Source organism: Arctopsyche grandis, unplaced genomic scaffold (assembly GCF_051622035.1).
Source record: "Arctopsyche grandis isolate Sample6627 unplaced genomic scaffold, ASM5162203v2 HiC_scaffold_16, whole genome shotgun sequence".
In the NCBI taxonomy this organism is placed as follows: domain Eukaryota; kingdom Metazoa; phylum Arthropoda; class Insecta; order Trichoptera; family Hydropsychidae; genus Arctopsyche; species Arctopsyche grandis.
Genome location: NW_027518424.1, coordinates 12,678 through 34,044, shown reverse-complemented (window position 1 = coordinate 34,044; position 21,367 = coordinate 12,678). Strand labels below are relative to the sequence as shown.

General features: G+C 33.0%; 1 protein-coding gene across 1 annotated transcript; it reads left to right on the top strand.

Annotated features, from left to right (window-relative positions):
- Positions 1 to 1,064: 1,064 nt before the first annotated feature.
- LOC143921868 (NFX1-type zinc finger-containing protein 1-like) lies at positions 1,065 to 20,693 on the top strand. Its single transcript, XM_077445188.1, has 28 exons — positions 1,065 to 1,339; positions 1,542 to 1,637; positions 2,943 to 3,029; positions 3,277 to 3,378; positions 3,460 to 3,546; positions 3,714 to 4,351; positions 5,421 to 5,680; positions 5,748 to 5,964; positions 6,146 to 6,310; positions 6,392 to 7,336; positions 9,418 to 9,564; positions 10,241 to 10,388; positions 10,460 to 10,543; positions 10,798 to 11,069; positions 11,144 to 11,287; positions 11,447 to 11,621; positions 11,689 to 11,828; positions 17,367 to 17,518; positions 17,594 to 17,771; positions 17,844 to 17,969; positions 18,046 to 18,147; positions 18,230 to 18,388; positions 18,461 to 18,689; positions 18,770 to 18,932; positions 19,015 to 19,126; positions 19,201 to 19,418; positions 19,497 to 19,786; positions 19,870 to 20,693. Exons 1-28 carry the CDS (start codon positions 1,288 to 1,290, stop codon positions 20,622 to 20,624), a joined length of 6,243 nt encoding a protein of 2,080 aa, XP_077301314.1. The 5' UTR covers positions 1,065 to 1,287; the 3' UTR covers positions 20,625 to 20,693.
- Positions 20,694 to 21,367: the final 674 nt, after the last annotated feature.

Below are 21,367 nucleotides of genomic sequence, written 5' to 3'. Positions count from 1 at the left end.
CATGCTTAAGCGGTCGAAAAAAATAGTGGAAGAAAAATCGAACAAGAGTAAACTGTCACTTTCGGTTGACGGATGCTTACCAAATTTTATATACAACTTGATATTAAGCTTAAACTCGTAGATATGAAATTTCAGCTCAATAAATCAAAAGGTTTCTGAGAAAAACATAAAAATCACATCATACATACTATAATTTACGGGTAAACGGATTATTGCGCAAATTGCGATCGCGCGCACGACAATCGTTGCCGCAAAAATCGCGAATACGGAATATCTGTATAGCCAGCAAATAAGCGAAATAGCCAGCAGTTTGGCTTAATGGTACTAAATTTAAATTTCTTTAAATTATTAATTTTAAATATTAACTCTTAAAAAAAATAATTTTTTAAAAATATTTTTTTTTATAAAATTTATATATAAATTTTCTTGTTAAAAATAAAAATTAACTGAAATTAAAAAATAATTTAAAAATAATTTAATCTAAAATTAAAAATAAAAATAAACTGCTGGTTAGATTTGGGGGTTTTGTGACTCCAAATCGATCGTTTCTCTATCAGAGTTTGCCAATTTTATCTGATCATTGTTGAAACGGTTCCTGAAAATTGGTAATAGATCATTTTCTGTTGTCACAAGTCTGTGTGTATAATTTGTAGAAATTATGCACAGTAGTCTGAAATCTATAGACGTCTCTATAATTTCGTGTTTATTGTGTGTATACAAATTGTATTAATAATTGTGCACAAAATCTAAAAATAATCCATTGATGTCTCTATGATTATTATTTCTGTACTTGATTAATTATTATATTCTATGTATTCTGATTGTACTTGATTATTTATTGTACTTGATTCGGTACTTGATTAATTATTATATTCTATGTATTATTGTATTCTGACCTTTATCGTATACTCGTCACATTGGAGCGATCTGTAATGACGAGTGTACATTGATTGTAATAAATAAATCTGGCACTCGAGTTCTTGTTAGTGCAATATTTCGCGTGGGTAGTTTTCGATTGATTGCATTTTTGGGTTTTAATCACCGAACCACATATTTACATAGTCACAAGAAGCATTACTATTCTGAAAAATAATTTGATTTTGTGGAATTCCAAAATATCACCGACTGGAACCCCCCCCTCTTGTCCGGTCTGTTTACGTATGCGTACCACTATTTGAGTAGCACTGTAGTATTGCACCGATTGTTCGGGATTTTAGAAGCCGGTACTGCTATTGAACACCAGAATTTCAACAGCTTTATCCAACCAGTTGGTGCACGTTTCCGACCATGGAGGATGAACCTGGCCCAGGCCGAGAAAATCGTCGTCTCCGAACATTAGGTTTGTTCCATTCAAATTGACTTCCATATATTCAAAATAATTAAATTCATCTAATTTAATATGTGCGTAGTAGCAAACAAATTAATGGATAAAATAAACTACATATACTTTTCAAGTGGATTAGTTCCATCTAAAAAATCTAGGTTCAAATAATATGAAAAGGTCTCCGAGATCTTAAACACTGCTCTTTATATTTTCGTAGATTTGAATGACTCTGGTGGATATCCGAAAGCAAAAAACCTTGATGCCAATGCTGGATCATCACGTGGGAATCAACCAACAACCAACGCTCACCCAGGTCGGTCGTTGTTTTCAATATTTTAAGGATATAATAAGAGATGATCTATGTTTGTAATTCTGTACATTAACAGAGAGGGGACCCATGGAGTCAGAGTCGTTAAAATGTGCGATTCGAACTCCAACTTTGCATTTAAGTCGTATTTATTTATTTTTGCTTATCAATGTATGCGAATATTGAATTACTAATGTACACTTTAGTAATTCGAAACTACAATCATATACCAATACCCGATGTATGGATATTGGAGACCTTGTGTTTCTACATGACTATGTCTGTTTCTAATTACGGACATTAGAGACAATATTAACAAGCGTAAAGATTTCAAATCCCTATAAATTTGATGGAAAATGTCTCAATTATGTATTAAAAAAATTCAACTATTCAGAAATATGAAAGAAAATATTATATTAAATTATACCAAATATTAACAGTTCAAAATACCCCTTTTATAATTTAGATTTAAAAAATTGTTTGGTATTGTTTATTAAATCTCAATAGGATCAAACCAATACAGGGATCTCTCTGTGTCTTTTGTTACTGTATATACTATATAATATTTATATTAATGTATGTATTTGCTAATTTATGATTGTCACCAATCATGGTTATTTGAGTAGACACAGTTAATAAACATGCAAACATATGTAAATATTATAATATATTGTGCAATATGCTTACTCCATCAGTGAATAGCAAATTTGTAAAGAATTAATATAATGATGATTTTTGCTTATTTTTATAAAAAAAAAAACAAGGAATGTATTATTTGAATATATTTTTTTGCTCTCTTTCATGTATAAATATGTTAACGTTAAAATAAAATTTCCTTCTATCCGTGCGATACCTAATGTTTATATATTATCCGTTTGTTACAGACATTATTAACAAACTAACCAGTAGATTCTATGACAGAATCACTAATAACCATACTAACACACTTGTGAAGAGTCTCGGTGATTACAACAAAATGTCTATACCCTTCAGGTATAAACACAGATTACCTAAACACAATCTGCTTTAGGTCATCGACTTTAGAGAGTCTTTAATTAATATTATGTATTAGATGTATTATGAGCATTTATAAGAATTGTAAATAGGTTTTTGAACTCTTTTTCCTATTATGCTGTACATTAACATTAGAATAATATAATACTATGATTACTAACCAAATTAAATTAAATTGTAAAATAGAAAATGATCAGTAGATCAGTAGCTATTAAAATATATATAAGATGTATTGTGAACATAATTTCGTAATAATAAAAAGCATTTAAAAATAAAAAATAAATATATATTTTGCAGGGAAAAGGAGTGACTTTGGATTCTCAAGAGGAAACAGACGTGGTGGCTTATTGCATAGAAACCAACATTCTTCTAATCACTCTCCAAGTTAGCTTAAATTTTATATTTAATTTTATAGAGTGATTGTCTGGATAGCTCGATGATTCGATTTGTTTGGAGTTCAAACTTGAATACCTGTAGTAATTCATATCATGAATTTGATGTTTTAGTAGCTATTCAGGTGGATGAAAGTTATCATGTTATAATATAGAATGTCAATTTTACACATATAATTTGTATGTACATATGTATGTGTGTTTGCTTGAAATTTAATGTACAATTTTTTGCGTAATAGGAATGCCTTTCAACTTAGGAAGACCGAATACAACTTTGGAAAATCAAATACAAAGTGCTAGTTCATCCCATCAGCACAATAATCACCATCAGCATCCACCAGGTGAGATTTTTGTTGCAAATAATATTTAATTTAGTTCGGAAGCTCATTCAATTAAATAATATATGTTTATATATTTTGTAGGGAAAAGGAATGACTCTGATTTTTCAAGAGGAAACAGCCGTGGTGGCTTATTGCATAGAAACCAAAATTCTTCTAATCACTCTCCAAGTTAGATTATATTTAAATTCTTATAATTTTGCTGATATATTTTGCTATGCAATCATATTAATCTTAACAGAGTATGCAGTTGGTCTGTTTTGAATCATAACTAAGTTAGACTTTATGAATGTTATCTCCAAGTGTGACTAACTTATATATTTTATTATTTATTTTAGTTGTCACAAAAGAAAAAGGTCCTATGATCGCTCCAACAAAGCATCGTAAATTTCAGTCCAATCATCAAAATAACAAAGGCGGCTCCAACAATATGGATATGAGTCATGTGGTATTCGGATTCAAGCAGCTCCTTGATATGTCTTCTAAGGATGGATCAGAAATTCTTATGGTGTTCAGCCAACAGAATAGGAAGTTCGACAACACGTTGACGAAGGAGATAAAGCCGGATAATATTGTCCTTTTTATGAAATGCATATCTAAGGTGTGTGGAGTTATGTTTGACGAATCGAAAACGAACATTATGACTAAGTTGTGTGAGTCGAACTTTTTGAATACGTTTGAGAAATATATATTGAACTTACCTTATGCTACGACGGATATGAAGATGCAAAATAAATTGTTTTGGGACGATTGTGATGATTTTTGGAAAAACGTCTTCGCATTTTACGATTGCGTCATCAGTTCGACGCCGGACTTGGCTTTGGGCATATTGTCAAAGTTGATCGACTTCAGTAAAATCACTTTACAAAATTTAAAAGATCGACATAAAGTGAATTATCAAGAAGAACTGCTGCAGACGTTAGCCAACATTCAAATGCGACTGATTCCAATAAAGGAAGAGTTTGCTGAAAAATTGGTGATTTTCTTTTTAATTTATTATTTTTGATTAGTGTTTTTGAAATGCAGGAGAGTCGCCACAGTCTAATTTTGAACTACACAATTGTATAATTGGGACATCTCTATTACATTGTCTATTGATCAGTTTTGTATGTATGATCTGTTTATAATGACAGTGGCCTGTTTCGAGATAATTAGACTTTTGCATCTGTATATTTTAAAATAAATATAGGTAATGATTCAATCAAGTTTTATTTGAAATAAAGTCAAACAAACATTAAATTAGACTGTTATTATAATAAGTAAGTATTCTTCTTCTTCATGTGCCGGCAACTAGATGTCCCATTCTTATTTTGTCCTTTGCTGCTCGGAATAATGCTCGGGTGCTGAGGTCGTTCCACTGCCGAAGATTCTTTAGCCATGATGTTTTTTACCTGCCCCGACTGCGTTGGCCTACGATTTTCCCCTGGATTTTTAGGCGCAGGAGATCGTATTTTTCGTTCCGCATCACATGGCCGAAGTACTCCAATTTACGCCTTTTCACACTTCGACATGTTTTCCCATCAGGGCAAGCACCTCGGCATTGGTACGACGTGCCATCCATGAGATTCTCAGCATCCTTCTGTATGTCCAAATCTCAAATGCCTCTAGTTTCTTGCATGTGGCATCCGTCAGGGTCCATGCTTCTGTCCCATACAGAAAACGTAGCATCGTAGAAGTCTCAGTTGGAGTGCTATACTGAGATCACGTGTGGTTAGGACTTTTTTCATTTTCAAGAATGTATGCAGCTCTTGCTTGTTCCACTCTAACGTGAATTTCCTTTCCACTTTCCACACGTTTCACCCAGATAGCACCCAAGATATTTAAAACCATCCACGCTAACTTTCAAAGCTTCCTAAGGTTAAAATTTCCGACCAATTTCAATTTTAACAAAGTAACATTATCTTACTTTCTCAATTTTAAACCATTGTCATAATATATCTAGCACTTACATATGTATATATGTATGTACATTTAAGGAATTAAATATACATATATTAATATATGGATTATGCAATGTGTTTTAATATATATATTTTTTGTTTAAGCATTCTCGAAAGGGAGCTGATGAAGATTTAGAAGTGCCCAACGATTTTAGAAAAAGCCGAATCTGTCCCGATGTAACTGAAATTAGTACGAAAAACCACGTTTTTCTACGTCCGAATATAATTAATGGGGCATATAACAGTGTCGATCATTACTTAGATGTTCAATTTCGTTTAATGAGGGAGGACTTCATTCGTCCTATGAGGGAAGCCATAATGAGGTTCATATATGAACCTACACAGAGGAAATACAACGGGGGAAGGTTGTTTTTAGTAAATATCTAATTCTTGTGTTATATTTTGAATGGATCTTAAATTTTTCGTTTTTAGATTCTACCGCGAAGCAAAATTCAAGTATTTTGCCATTTCCAATAAGCGTGCCGGTTTATTGGTGGCTTTTGATGAAAATAGTCGTCGCAAGAATCCGAAAGCTTTTTATAAGAGATTTTTGTTCGGATCACTGTTGTGTTTTACGAAAGACAAATTTAAGACGTGCTTCTTCGGCACAATTGTCGAGAGCTCTGAAGTCTTACTGTCTCGAGGCATGGTGAGAATTTATAATTTATTTCATTATTTAATTCATTAAGGCTGTGTTGTTGTTAAAAAAAAACATGATTCCTACATTTTGCCACAATCTGACTTGGACAATTTTAAAAATTTAAACATAAATATTACTATTTTTACTGGATTGGTATTAAATCTAAGTACGTAATCGTGCATTTTTTAAGATAATTGTCGACTTGAAAAATGAAGATATCACCGGCGACCTTTTCACTGGAACATATGTAATGTTTGAAAGTGATGTTTTCTTCTCACAATATGGGCCTGTATTGGAAGCTCTACAACTAATCAACGACAATTTTCCACTGAAAGATTACATCGTATATATGCAGGTTTGTTTTAAAGAACTGAAAGTATATAAATATTTTTATTCATTGTTTGATTTATTGATTTATTAATTAATTAATGTGCAGATGCTGGAAACAGTTCCACGGCACGTTGATGGTGGATACAAAATACATGGTGAATTAATCAAAGATTTAAATGTGGATATAATCAACAACTTAGGCTGGCCATCAGCTGTTCAGCTCGGTTTGGACGATTATCAGTATAATACTTACCGCATGGCTTTATCCAGAGAATTTGTCACGATTCAAGGTCCGCCAGGGACTGGTAAAACATTCATAGGCCTTAAAATAGTCAACACACTATTGGAGAACGTACCATCATCCGAGAAACCGTTGCTAGTGATCTGTTTTACAAATCACGCGCTGGACCAGTTTCTCTGTGGTATATTACCGACCAATAAAAAAGTAGTGAGAATCGGTGGCCAATCTAAAAATGAACAGTTGGCCAAAAACTATAATCTGCATAATCTACGTAGACAGTATGGTCGTGCAAATCCTCACGCTCGCAATCTGTTAGAAGTTATCGACTTGATGAATAAGGTGCAGAATGCAATTTTGCACATTGAAGCCAATGATGGCATAGTCGATTTGAATCTGTTGAATGAATATTTGCCTAATAATAATATAAACGATTATCTACGTTCTTTTGAAAGCAAAGATTTCAAATCGCGTCTTGCAAATTGGCTTTTGATGAGCGATAACCGACTGGAAATATGGAAGTATCTTAACAAAGATGTATTCCAATGTTATCAAGATGTTATTGCAGTCAAACATTCAAAACACAACGATTGTCTAGAATTTGATGGCATGCGAAATATGTTAGCTGAAGATTTTGAAGACAATCAAACTCCTCAAGTGAGAGTGAAGTATGAAAAAATTTCGATGTATTCATTTGCCAAAGAAATTTATAAAATTGATAAAAAAATCGAAAATGACAAATTGAAGAATGATGAAAAACAGAAATTGAATAGTAATCGCAACTACATTTTATGTCAGTTATTTTGCTTGCAGGTGATTTGTACATGATTTAAAAAATTAAAATGTTTACGTTACAGTGTCACTGGGGTTCTCAATTATTCGTAGTTATCGAATATTCGAATACGGAATAAAAATTGATGAAATACTCGAATGTTCGTCATTTTTTTACAGCTCTCAGTATTGATTTATTTAAACAATTAGTGTAAATAAGTTATCAGTAAAATATTATTTAATTAAAATAATTATTAGTTGATTATAATTATAACACCACAGTGTGAAGAGGCGATTAGCACAGATCAGTTTGGGTGCAGACAAGGCTTGGGTACCCGAGAGGCCCTTTTCTGCATGAAAACACTACTCCGAAGATGCAGAGAAGTCCGTAAACCTGTGTACATCTGCTCTATAGACTTTGAAAAGACCTTTGACCGTGTCCAACACGCTTGCCTGATGGAAACTTTAAAAAATATTGGCCTGGATGACAGATGTCAGATTGCTACGAAATATTTATTGGAATCAGACTGCAGTAGTACGTGTCGATGACCAATTCACTGATGAGATTCCTATAGAATGGGGCGTCAGGCAAGGATACATCCTAACACCTACACGGAATCCATCTTCCACGATGCTCTCCAAGAGGCTGAGGGCATCAAGGTGGGTGGCGAGACGATCACCAATATAAGATATGCTGATGACACGGCACTAGTTGCTGAAAATTTAGCAGACCTGCAAAGATCTCTAGACCGTGTACATCTAGAAAGTAATCGAAGAGGTCTGCGCATACATCTAAAGAAGACAAAATTTATGATAGTAGGTAGAATGAAAACAGACACCGGTGATCTAACGTTGGATGGAGAGGTGATAGAAAGAGTAAAAAGATTCAAATACCTGGGTACCTGGCTGAATGATGAGATGGACCCAGATGAAGATCTAAGAATCCGTATCGAGATGGCTAGAACAGCATTTGTAAAAAACTGAAGGCGGCGCTTACAAACAAGCATCTCAATCTTCAAACGCGGTTGAGATTCGCGAAGAGCTTCGTCTGGACAGTATTACTACACGGATGTGATACGTGGACTCTGAAGACCAAGATGATCAGCCGCATCGAAGCTTTTGAGATGTGGGTCTACAGGCGTATGTTGAAGATTTCGTGGACCAAAAAGATATCAAACGAAGCTGTCCTCGGCATGATGGGGAGAGGCAGGGAACTTGTTTCTGTCATCAAGCGGAGAAAGATGGAGTACCTCGGACACATGATACGGGGTCCAAAATATGAATGTCTCCGTTTGATAACCATGGGGGAAAATATAAGGAAAAAAATGGATTGGCAGGAAAAAGTAATCTTAGCTTCGAAACATGCGCATGTGGACCGATATGAGCGCCGAGGAGCTGTTCCGAGCCGCTGAAGACCGATGGGGATATCTTCAAATAATCGACGAGGTGGTCGCCAACGTCCGGATGCGGACAAGGCATTAACAAGAAGAAGAAGATAATTAGTTTAATCAATCATTAATTATTTTTATAATCTTTTAATCTTTTGAATTTTACAAAATATGCATAACATAATTATACTGTGTGAGTTACTGATTAGTGAGGAAGTCAAAGGGATAATGCCAAATTTATTATTATATTTTGCATACTTTTTGATATTAAAAAGCCGTTTTTTTCCAAATTTATGAGAAAATCAAAGCAATTTAAAGCGGATATACAAGTGACTTTCAACAAATATAAAAAAATTCGCTTTCGATACTTTCTAGCTATATTTGCTACTGTTTGTCAGTCAACTATTAGAAAATGGATAATAAATAATGATAAAAAAAAAATCCAAAACAATATAAAGGTGCATGGAAAAGGACCATGGATTATTGGCACGTTCGCTCTAGTATATTAAAAGGAAAAAACGACTTCCTGACTGCAGGATATTTTTCGAATTTCATTCGAAATAATATAAACGAATGTTCGATAGATAATTTGAATATTCGTATAGCTGAAAATCGAGCAGATAATTCGAATATTCGATTGAGAACCCTAATTGAGACACCCTTAACAATACGAGGGTCACTAATAGCATGATTATGAGTATAATGTATTTACAACTAATTGCTATTTGGTTTCAGAACCAGCTTACATATGATAAAGATGAAATGAAAGACTTCTCTCACCTCTCTCCTAAATCTTTAAACTTGAATCAACGTTGGCAATTATATAGATACTGGTGTGCAGAGTTGAAAAATATATTTTTCAATTTGACTTTGAAATTACGGGTATACATTCAACACTATATTTTATTATATATTAAAGTATTATTAAACTTTTGTATTTGGCAATTTCAAAAAGTGTAGTTTATTTTCAAATTATGTGTTTTTATATTAATTTTATTTCTAAATTATTTAGTATTATGTATTATGTATTTAAGCGATTGTTTTCCATATACGTATGTATGTAGATTGTTTATTCTCGACTAATTTATAGTTTGTGACTTACCAGTTCATATTTAATACAAGACCTGATCCTAGCGTACTCTCGAGTATCCGGCCTAATACTGCGGAGTACGAGACTGGATAATTGAAAAACACGTATAATCCGAACTATCAATTTTTTATATGGTTTCTATTGTTTGAGTTGACAATAGAAATGATATCTGCATCACTCTCCACTAAAATTTCGGATCATTTGAATCGCGATCTAACCACTAAATCTATTTCCACATTAAGAAGAGTCTTTCTCCATAATCAAATTAGTGTTATTGGTTTTACTTTCGACCAAGATTTTGCTATTTCGCTTATAGTAGGATATCCATTGAATAAAGATTAGTTGTACATCATTGTCCTCGAGTGATTAGTTTATTACATTGGAAAGAGTCCAGGAGCAGGTCTACCATAGCTATCGATGGTTTCCACATTTTTTCTTATTATAATATACATATATTTGAATTTGTAGGAAAAATACCACACGTTTTACGCATTGTATGATGACTTTAACACAATGAGCGATATTCAGATATTGAAAAAGGCACACGTGATTGGATTGACGACGACTGCGGCCGCTCGTCTGAGACCTTTGCTTTGTTCTTTGTCTCCGTCGATAGGTTGATATAGCGATCTATTCATACTATACAATGCCATTTTTTGTTGCTAAATGGAATAAATTTTATTTTAGTTGTAATTGAGGAAGCAGCCGAAGTTCTTGAGTCACATATTGTAGTAAACTTGAACGAAAATTGCAAACACGTTATTATGATTGGTGAGATGCATCTTTTATAATTCCATATAAGTCTTGCATTAAATGTACACGTCTAATTTTACTAAAATAGTATTTTTTCTCGAAAACAGTCTCTTTCAATTTACTCCAAATAGTAAATAATATAAGTTACATAATTATAAATATATAATTATACTTACAATTTCATATATGTATTATATAAGATATTTACCAATACAATTTTCCTTTCGTGAGGTGGAAACAGTTACATATGTATATTTTGTGATCATTATCAGGTGATCACCAACAGCTGCGACCCACGACCGCTTCTTATCAACTTGGACGTAAATTCAACCTAGAGATATCTCTCTTTGAACGTATGTTCAAAAATGGAAAAAATATCTGCCAGTTGGGAGTGCAACATCGAATGCGACCTGAAATTGCCAGTTTGATTACACCATCAATATATCCTGTTTTGGAAAATCATCCATCCGTTTTGAACTATCCCAATGTTAAGGGGGTCGCAAAGAATCTATTTTTTATTACCCATGAATTTCCAGAAGTTAAGGTATATTATTTTAACATGTGGACATACATATTCATATGTATATAAGTGTTCTTTTATTTCACTGAAATTTGCAGGATGACGACCTTTCAAGTCACAAGAATGCACATGAGGCAGAGTTCATTTTGCGTTTAGCAGTATATTTGATTCAACAAGGATATCATCCTCGTGATATCACTATTTTAAGTGCCTATTCAGGTCAAATGTTTCATCTTCGAGGGGTGAGATAAAAAATCTATACATTTTGGGTTAAAATTGAAACCGACAATATCATTTAATAATCAATTTAAATATACAATATCGATTGCTAAAAGTAGTAAATGCAGATTTTTATGTATGTATCGCCAGATATTCATATGATTTGTTGTGAATTTTTTTAGCTGAAAAAAAAAATTAAATTGATTGAAGATGTTCGTATGTGCATATTGGATAATTATCAAGGAGAAGAATGTAAAATCATACTGCTAACTTTGGTTAGAAGCAATTTAGATAACAATGTTGGCTTTCTTAATATTCCCAATCGTGTTTGTGTAGCTCTGTCTAGGGCAAAAGAAGGTATTCGAAAATTAAAAAACTTGTCTGCATTTGTAAAATGGTATTTTCATATGCTTTTTTTTTTTAGGATTTTTCATCATTGGAAATATGAATAATCTCGTCAATGCAAGTGAATTGTGGAAGAAAATCAACACAACTTTAATAGAGCATGATTCTATAGGGTTGTCAATCCCACTACAGTGTCAAAACCATAACATTATAACAGAGGTATGGCTTTTCCATATTATCAGAATGTGCCATTATTAATAGATCACCATCGTAACGTTAACTGAAACGACTCGACAGTTAGTATCCTGAAGATTTTGATTTAAAATTAATTATTCACAAGCTAAATAAAATCAAATTAAATAAATACATAGTATAGCATTACGCCACTAAGGCAATTTTTGAAGATAATATCACTCAGATGTGCTCAGCGCTAGGGAGTCGTATTACGGCTTACCGATGAACTGGAAAATAGTCCTAAAATGGACAAGTAAATTATCTAATAAATTACTGGTACTGGCACTGACCATGGACAGACATCGTTTATGGCCGGTGTGGATTCCGCCCTATCATGGACAAGCCGATACAATTTTTCGAGTCTCATCCATGACCTGATGTTCCGTAGTCAAGAGAGAGCTTCTTTCCCCCAAGCCACCGATTACCTTCTATTTTCCCCTCTATGATTGTTTGTAGAAGGCAATATTTGAGACCGCAAATAACGTGGCCAAAATATTCCATCTTACGGCACTTTATCGTGTCAAGAAGCTCTCTCTTTTTATGAAGAAGCTGGAGGAGCGTTTTGTTCCTTGCATGGTCCATCCATGAGATCTTAACTCGTTAACGACGGGGAACGCGGAATCCACGTCCTCGGTAAACCTTGCGCTGTGCCGGGGAACGTGGATTCCACGTCGTCGATACTGCGCACTTTGAGATGGGATCCCACACATATACGCGCCATAATATCATAATATCGATGTCTCAATTGGGGTTTATACAATATTATTTCGAAAAAAAATGATCATATTTTTTAAATTTCACCGACATATCGAACAAAAAGAAAACGTTTAATTTTTTAAGAACTTGTGCTATAGATTTTGGTTTATTTTAAATTTTCATTGATTTTTATTGATTTCAATTGATTCTTAGTAATTACATACATGATCTCATACAAAATTCTCATTGTATTTTTATTTAATTAAAATATCACCGCTGTCGGAGTATCATATCACAACCTTGAATATACGCGCAATGCTTAGGCGAATTGCAAGTGATTCGCAACTCGTGGAACGCAAACATATATTTTTCCGTTAATAATTACGCAAAAATAATGTTTTATCAACACACTAACACTCCATTTTGCTTTCCAAACTTCTCTATTACCCCCATAAATTATGGGCCTAAAGAGCGTCACAAGTACAGCGGCGGCTTTTTTTTTATCAAAGGCAAATCGTGACAAATGCATGGGTTCGATACTTTCGGGGAAATTTTACTAAGAAAAAAGGTAAGCATCGACAAAATTGGGTACAAACAAAATCTTCTCGCTTCATTATTTTTATTGGTTTTTGCCAATGACGTTTTATTTTCTGTTTGAGAGCAGTTTCTTCAATAGAAAGTTTTTTTTGTATGCACGCATTTAAGTTGCCGCCATCAGTAAACGACGGAAGATTCAGTTTTATTATTTTATGAACCTTTCGTCACTCAATCTTATTGTGTGAAAGTGTATTTCCCGACATTTATTAAACAAAGAATTTTCAAAAAAAATCAGTTTCTTTTATATTCGGTTGCTTTCATAAACTATTTCATTTTTTCGGTCGTTTATTTATTTCGTCAGTTATCTGCTGAAAGTCGCCGGGAAAGGACAAATTTTATTTTGTTCTCGCGAGTGTCGTGCAATTTTTGTGAAGCTTTTTGCTGTTAAATTTTATTTTATTTCAAACGCCAAAATGGATGATACTTTTATAAATGAAGTATATGAAGACCGTCAATCAGATATTGATGATGACGAGAGTGATGATTCTGATTCTGATTTTATTTCAAATCGAGGTGGCCCACGCATAATGCATATGTCATCAAGTGACTCGGAAGATGAAATTACCGTGGATTGGTCTCAAATGGATCCCGTTCGAGATAATGAGGCATTTGAGGGAAATCCCGGAGTAAAAATTTTCCCCCAAAATCCTGATAACATTGAAGAAGTCACGGCCTTATATATTGGTGATGACTTATTGGAGGATATTGTACGAGAAACAAATAGGTATCATGCAACGAATGGATATAAATATAAAATTCCAGAGCATGGAAAGAAATGGATCGACGTAACAGTAGAAGAAATTAAGAAGATGCTGGCGTTGATTTTAATTATGGGCCTTGTTAGAAAGAACTCTATTTCAAGTTATTGGTCCACCAACCCATACATTGAAACGCCAATATTCAGGAAAACTATGGCAAGAGATAGATTTATGCAAATACTGACCTTTCTGCATTTCTCGGATAACAGTAATATGCCAGACGACGCACCAAAGCTATTTAAAGTCCAAAAAATCATCGACTACTTCCTCGAAAAATTTCGGTCGATCTATGAGCCTTCCAAAAATCTATCACTGGATGAAGGAATGATACCTTGGAGGGGAAGGTTCAAATACCGGGTCTACAATCCAGCGAATACGGTAATTTGAATAGAATGGTTTGTGAGGCAAAGACAGGGTACATTTCAAATTTCCAGTTATACTGTGGCAGAGGCAGTGACATACAGACAACGGTAATGAATTTGATGACGCCTTTTGCCAACAAGTGGCACCATTTGTACACCGATAATTTTTATAACAGTGTACAACTCGCTACGAATTTGATAGCAGAAAAAATTAGAATGTGTTCGACTCGAAATAGACCAAGTTGCGTTTCAACGAAAAGGAGAAATTTTACTTGAGAAATGGAAAAATTACAAAAAAAAGGAAATAAAGATGATTTCCACAATACATAATTCGTCACTGACCGAGACCGGGAAAATCAGTTATAGGACAAATACTCCTATAATAAAACCAAAGAGTATTATAGATTACAACATGTATATGAGTGGAGTAGATTTAGCCGATCAGTACCTTTCGTATTACCCCATTTTCCGTAAAACAATGAAGTGGACAAAAAAAGTGACATTCTATTTATTACACTGTGCTATTTTAAACTCATTTAAGGTTTATCAAAATCTGAACCCAAATAAAAAACTAAAATTCCACGACTATATGGTTGAACTTGCAAAATCGTGGATTGAACCTAAAATAGTAGTATTAAATATAAATGAGCCGTCAACATCAACACATGTTGCTGCTCATTTTGATCCAGCCCATAGACTTTCAAAAACAATCGAACATCAACCTGTTCATATGCGTGAAGGTGGTAAAATTGTGAGAAGAATATAAAATATAAATTACGGAAAGAGACAAGTTATATGTGTGAGACCTGTAAAGTGCCACTCCACATGGAGAAGTGTTTTAAAGATTACCATTTAAAAAATAAATATTAGTTTTCTTCCTTTTTGCCTCGTGTATTGATTTTTTATTGTTTTATGTACCCGTGACATTTTCAATTTTCTTTGTTTTATGTAATATTTTATTTTATTTTTTATTCATGCTTGACTTTTTTATTTGTGTATGATTTTTTTAGTTTTCTTTTATTTTACGTGCTTTTTCTTTGACTCTTTTAACTGTTTTTTTTTTTATTTTCTTTGTTTTATGTAATATTTTATTTTTTATTCATATGTTTGGCTTTTTTATTTATTTTTGATTATTCTAATTTTCTTTACTATACGTACTTTTTAAAATATTTTTGTAACTGATTTTTTTAATTTTCTTTGTTTTATGTAATATTTTATTCATATGTTTGACTTTTTTATTTTTGTGTATGATTATTCTAGTTTTCTTTACTTTATGTACATTTCAAAATAATTTTTCATTCTTGCAACTGACTTTTTTTATTTTCTTTAATTTATGTACTTATTTATTCAAGAATTTGATTTTTTTGTTGAATGTACCTTTTTTTGAGTTTTCTTTATTTTATGACTTTCTATAAATAAAATCTTCAAATAAATTGTCTAAGTACTATACATATTTTAAAAACGTGTTTTTTTTTATTCATTCACCACCCTTGCTTATTAAATTCTGAACAATACTACTGTCGTCGATTACCAGCGGAACTTATTTTTTATCATTTTTTGAATTTTATTCATCACTTATACTTGCAAAATTGGTTTGTTTTATTGGAAATGAAATTTAAAAGGATTGTTTTATCATAATTATCGAAATACTGATATGTGCTAATCGCTGGGACTAATTGTTTTTTTTATATACATATTGAAATTTACACATTTTTGATTTTGACTTTATTTGTCACAACACTGTTTCTCGCCTCTCGGCTGTTCACGACTCCATAAAATTCATGACTCTAATTAGAATAACCTTCCAAAAAAATAGGTTCCAAGTAAATTTAAGCGATTATCAATGTTTTGGAAGCACCTTTATATAAATTTTATTTTACATATAAAAGCCGATATTCTACGTTGTAATACAATATTTTTATTTTTATAATTTGAATTCAAAAAGATTGTTATATGATAGAAACTGAAATAGAAAGAAAAAGTATAATCGTGTAAAAAATAAAACGCGCTTACTGGTTGTGGATCACTGCTTTGGACGACTACATAAAATATGTATTACATTTCCATATGTATATTGTGTATGTATACAATCTCCATGCTGCGGCTCATGTTTTATTAGTTAAAGTTGCTCCACATTGAAAACACACGAATCATTTCATAGTACATCATTTCGACAGTCGTAAAATCTTTAACCCATTTTTTTTGTATTGAGTAGATATGTGTCACATCGGGACAGATGTTAAATTTTACAAAAACAAAATACATACATATTTAACACATAAAATCTTATAGGGTGCATTTGTTTCAGAACCACCCCCTGAAGAGATAATATTTTTGTAAAATTAGACGTTAATAATTTAGATAATATCATATTCTATAACTTCTCCAAGTTTCGCGTAGAAATATGCTATAGTTAAAAAGTTATTCCATTTTTTTGGATACAAAGTGTCTTTTGCGAAAAGTCGCGAATTCGTCCCGCTCCACGCGCACATTCATATTGAATACGCCCCGTTGTCAAAGTGTTAACATCCACCCGTAACACCACATTTCAAAGGAATCTATCCTGTTCAGGCTTGCCACTAAAAGCGTCCATGTTTCGCATCCGTACAGCTACACCGACCATACACAGGAGTATAGGATTCTTAAGCGCAATTTCATAGACAAATTTCGACAGCAAAACACTTTTCATGCTGTTGAAGGCATTTCTTGCTATTTCGATCCTTCTACTTATTTGTAAAATTGACCTGTTCAATCATTTGTCCGCGCACACTCAGGTTTAATGGATCTGTCTTTTCTTTGCATATAATCATTGCTTTATTATTTTTAATATTAATGGGTAGACTCCATTTTTGACTTGATTGGTCGATTGCGATCAACAACGATTGCAGGTCTTCGGCACTCCCAGTCAGTATTGCCATATCATCAGCTAAACGGATATTGTTAATTATTTCGCTTCCTATTCGGCTATTGACTGCCTGGTTTAAACACCATTTCCGAATACAGATTGAAAAGCATGGGTGACATGAGATACTACATTTTTAAAATGGCTTTCAAGCAAGAAATAATATATTAATAGTGGATAAAATGTAAATTTTTTGTGTAAAATGCAGATCAAAATGCCTGAAGATTTTGATAAAGTTCTCGAAGGTGGCTGCCAAAATCGGTGCAATGTTCTTTTAAAGTGTGGTCACAATTGTCTACAATTTTGCCACGTTGACTTGGAGAAGCACGAAAAATACGAATGCAATGAAGAATGCCAAAGGTTATTATTAATAAAACGAGCTTTCTAAACTTATTTGATCTGAAAACAATGTCAATTGTTTATTTTTAATTGCAGAGATTGTTCTGTGGGTCATAAATGCAAACTTTTATGCTGTCAACCTTGCAAATGTTCTGAAATAGTTGAGAAGCTTTTTGAATGTGGGCATACGAACAAAATTATGTGTAGTGTCAAACCTGACAATGTTCAATGCCGGATAGAAGTGTTACATACATTCTCCGAGTGCTTACATGAGGTAAATAAAGCGGATAAACCTATTCAAATGTGTAATAATACAACTCATAATAATATAACATGTAAATTGCAGGTTAAATTACTTTGCTACATTGCCCGAGGTAGTCCAAAATGTTCGATTAAATGTATTGATCGATTACCATGTGGACATGCCTGTACTAAACTATGTCATAAGGATGACGATCCCGAGCATTTGGAAGTCAGTGCTATCATTTTCAGTATTCTTAACACAATATCGATGCTTTAAATGACTTTTTATTTTTGTTGATTTTCAGTATGAATGCAAATTTGAATGCGGACGTAATAATAAAGGATGCGTTGGAGAACATCGTTGTAAAAAGCTTTGTCATCAAGAATGCGATCCTTGTACTATTCTGGTATTAATATATGTGGTTCTCATGTTTCAAGATGTTGATTATGTTTGTAATGTGATTGATCTAATGTTTACTTATTGAACAGATGAAAAAGAAGAGAATGAACTGTTCGCATAGTGATAGTGTTCCGTGCCATATGGATGTCAATACAGTATTATGTGATAAAAAGTGTGTCAGGAAGATGTCATGCAAACATTTCTGCAAGAATAAGTGCTTCGAACCCTGTACTAACTGCAGAGTGACGGTAATATTATATGTATTTATATTGCAGATATTTCCTTATTGAAATTTTAATTTTTTCTCTATTCATGTTCAGGTAAAAAAGGAAAGATCTTGCGGTCACATTATTCCAATAGAGTGCAGTGAAGATGTGGAAAAAATAATATGTTCAAAACGTTGCAACTGTATACTAAAATGTGGACATAGATGCCGGGATGAGTGTATGAAACGATGCAGTGTTAAACCGTGTATTGAAAAAATTCCTAATCCTTACAAATCCATATGTGGACACGTTTTCAAAATACCGTGTTGTGATTCTAACTTGGGTGAAGTTTTACATATTTGCTTGTTTTATAACATACGTATCATCATGTTTTTGGTTCGAAGTGTATTTTTTTTCATTCAGGAGCCGTTGGTAACATATTGACAATGGAGTATTGCACAGAGCCATGCCGTACAATTCTGAAAGATTGCGAACATATTTGTCAAGGCACTTGCGGCAAATGCAGGGGCCGTTTGCACCAACCGTGCTCGGAGACTTGTGGAAACCGCCTCATTTGTGGACATATGTATGAAGTGATTTTCTTTATTAGCATTATATTCATTCTGAAGAACGCTTATATGTATATAGAGGATTATATAATGTTTCAGATGTAATGATCCTTGTAGGGAAGATTGCAGCATGTGTCGTAAGCCTTGCAGTGTAAAATGCAGTCATTCAAAGTGTCCGTCGACTTGTGGTGTTCCTTGTAAACCGTGTAAAGTTAGTAATCCAATGTGATTTTTTTTATTATTAAAGCATGGTTTAATACATGTTTTTTTATTATTATATTCTAGCATAAATGCAATCGGCGCTGCGTTCACAGCGAATGCACTAAAGAATGCAGCGAAATATGTGATAGAATACCGTGCTCTGAGCCTTGCCCTCGTAAGCTGAAATGTGGTCATGGATGTCTTGGTTTGTGTGGTGAATTGTGTCCAGATATTTGCAGGGTTTGTAATCCTGAAAACATGCCAGAGATTTTCTTCGGCAATGAAGAAGACGAGGATGCAAGGTTAATTAATATACATACATATTTACATAATTACAATTATGATATTGGCAGTATAATTTTTAAAATGTATCGTTTTAGATTCGTTAAACTGATTGATTGTCCTCATATCATTGAAGTGAATGGTATGGATAATTGGATCAAGTCTCTGGAAACTGGAGAAATTGCTTATCCCCGATGTCCACATTGTAGCGCACATGTGATGAATACTCCAAGATATTACAAAGCTATTAAAACAGCATTCAATGACGTTCAGAATGCCAAGAAAAAGATTTATGGTGATCCAAAAAAAATTAAAAATTTAATTGCGGACCTGAATAAACTAATTGATCAATTGTCCAAGATGCAAGTTAATGAATTATTTGCAAAAGGTTGGTTTTTATTATAGTTCATATGTAAATATGTACATAAGATTATATTTTATTTAATTTATTAATGATATTATTGAGTTTAGTTTCTGAATGGAATACGGTTGTGATGAAAATAAAGAAAGATTCGCATATTGCCAATATCAACGATATACAAGATAAGAAAAAACGACGGAATAAAATTGTGCAACTGAGCAAACCCGATATTGAGAATTTTATCGTACAAGCAACTATATTGAACCGTTTATCTGAAATAATTCTGAAAGAAGAGCAGCAGATTGAATCTAACCTCATAATAAATCAACTTAAATTTATTTTGAGAGTCCTGTGTAATTGCAAAATTAAGGTTACTCAACAACAAATCGAAGATTTCAATACTGAATTAGCCAGAATGGAGAGTATAATCCGATTTGAAGTCGCTCAAAGGCTTTCAAACTCTAATACAGATAAAGACACTTTATCAAATCTGAGCATGATTATATTTTCGACTAAATCTTTTGACAAACATGTTGAAGTAATGGTGAAAGGTTTATTCAAATCGCTTACTTTTAGAGTTGAGGTTTCAGATGCGGAAAGATCTATGATAGTCAAAGCCATGGAATTGAAACAGGGTCATTGGTTCAAATGTCCGAATGGTCATCCGTATTGTATCACCGAGTGTGGTGGAGCAATGCAGAAAAGTTTATGTCCGGAATGCGGCAGTGGAATTGGCGGTACAAACCATGCACTTCTTAGCACCAATAGTTTGGCCGCCGAGATGGACAATGCTACACATGCAGCCTATTCTGATATTGCGAATGAGGGAATGATGATTAATTTAAATTTACATAACTATTTATAAGTCTTTTTTTTTTTTTTTCATATTACATCTTGATTAATGTATTTACAAAGTATAAATCAAAATTCAAGCAAATTTATTTTAATTTTTTTTATCATATTACTACTTAATTAATGTATTTAATAATTATTAAACCTATTAATAAAATTTAGAACTTACAAAATATTACATGGAATAAACGTATGTGCAAACATTATCTGCATGTAATTCTTTTTATTATAATATTTTAATTGTAAATATTAAAAATAATCGACATAAGTATTTGATAATCATACTTAATACATTTTTAATAGCCACAAAACTATACACTGTCTTTTATTTTTTTATAATTATTATCCATTTTTTGGGGGGGGGGAGGTCTGAAACAGGTGTACTCCCCCTAATTGTTTTTTTTTTAAATCATAACTTTTTATAGGCTTTATTCAAATTTGAAAAAAGTTTTGTAGGAATAAATGCACGAAATCCCACGCCCAAACGCCGATTTCATTTCGCAAAGCAACAACGTCCAGACATGAAATACCAAACACCAATTCAAGCAGAACGGCGACACGTTGACGCTGAGAACATTCTGCACCTCTGGAGTTCAGCCAGCTCACTTCTCCAAAGTGAGCAACTATGTACCTACATATACATAACTCCTTCGTACATACAATAACTTAACTCTTCAAAACACAACCGTGTTTTAATAGGCCAGGATACGGTCAACACACCTTACCCGCCCTATAGTTTTTATTTTTAAATGCTTT

Bases quoted from the DNA above. Each gene is read 5' to 3' on its own strand.
- LOC143921868 (XM_077445188.1), top strand. From the start codon at position 1,288: ATGGAGGATGAACCTGGCCCAGGCCGAGAAAATCGTCGTCTCCGAACA. The intron at 1,340-1,541 runs GTTTGTTCCATT...ATATTTTCGTAG, and splicing joins TCGTCGTCTCCGAACATTAG to ATTTGAATGACTCTGGTGGA. The intron at 11,288-11,446 runs GTGAGATAAAAA...GAATTTTTTTAG, and splicing joins AAATGTTTCATCTTCGAGGG to CTGAAAAAAAAAATTAAATT.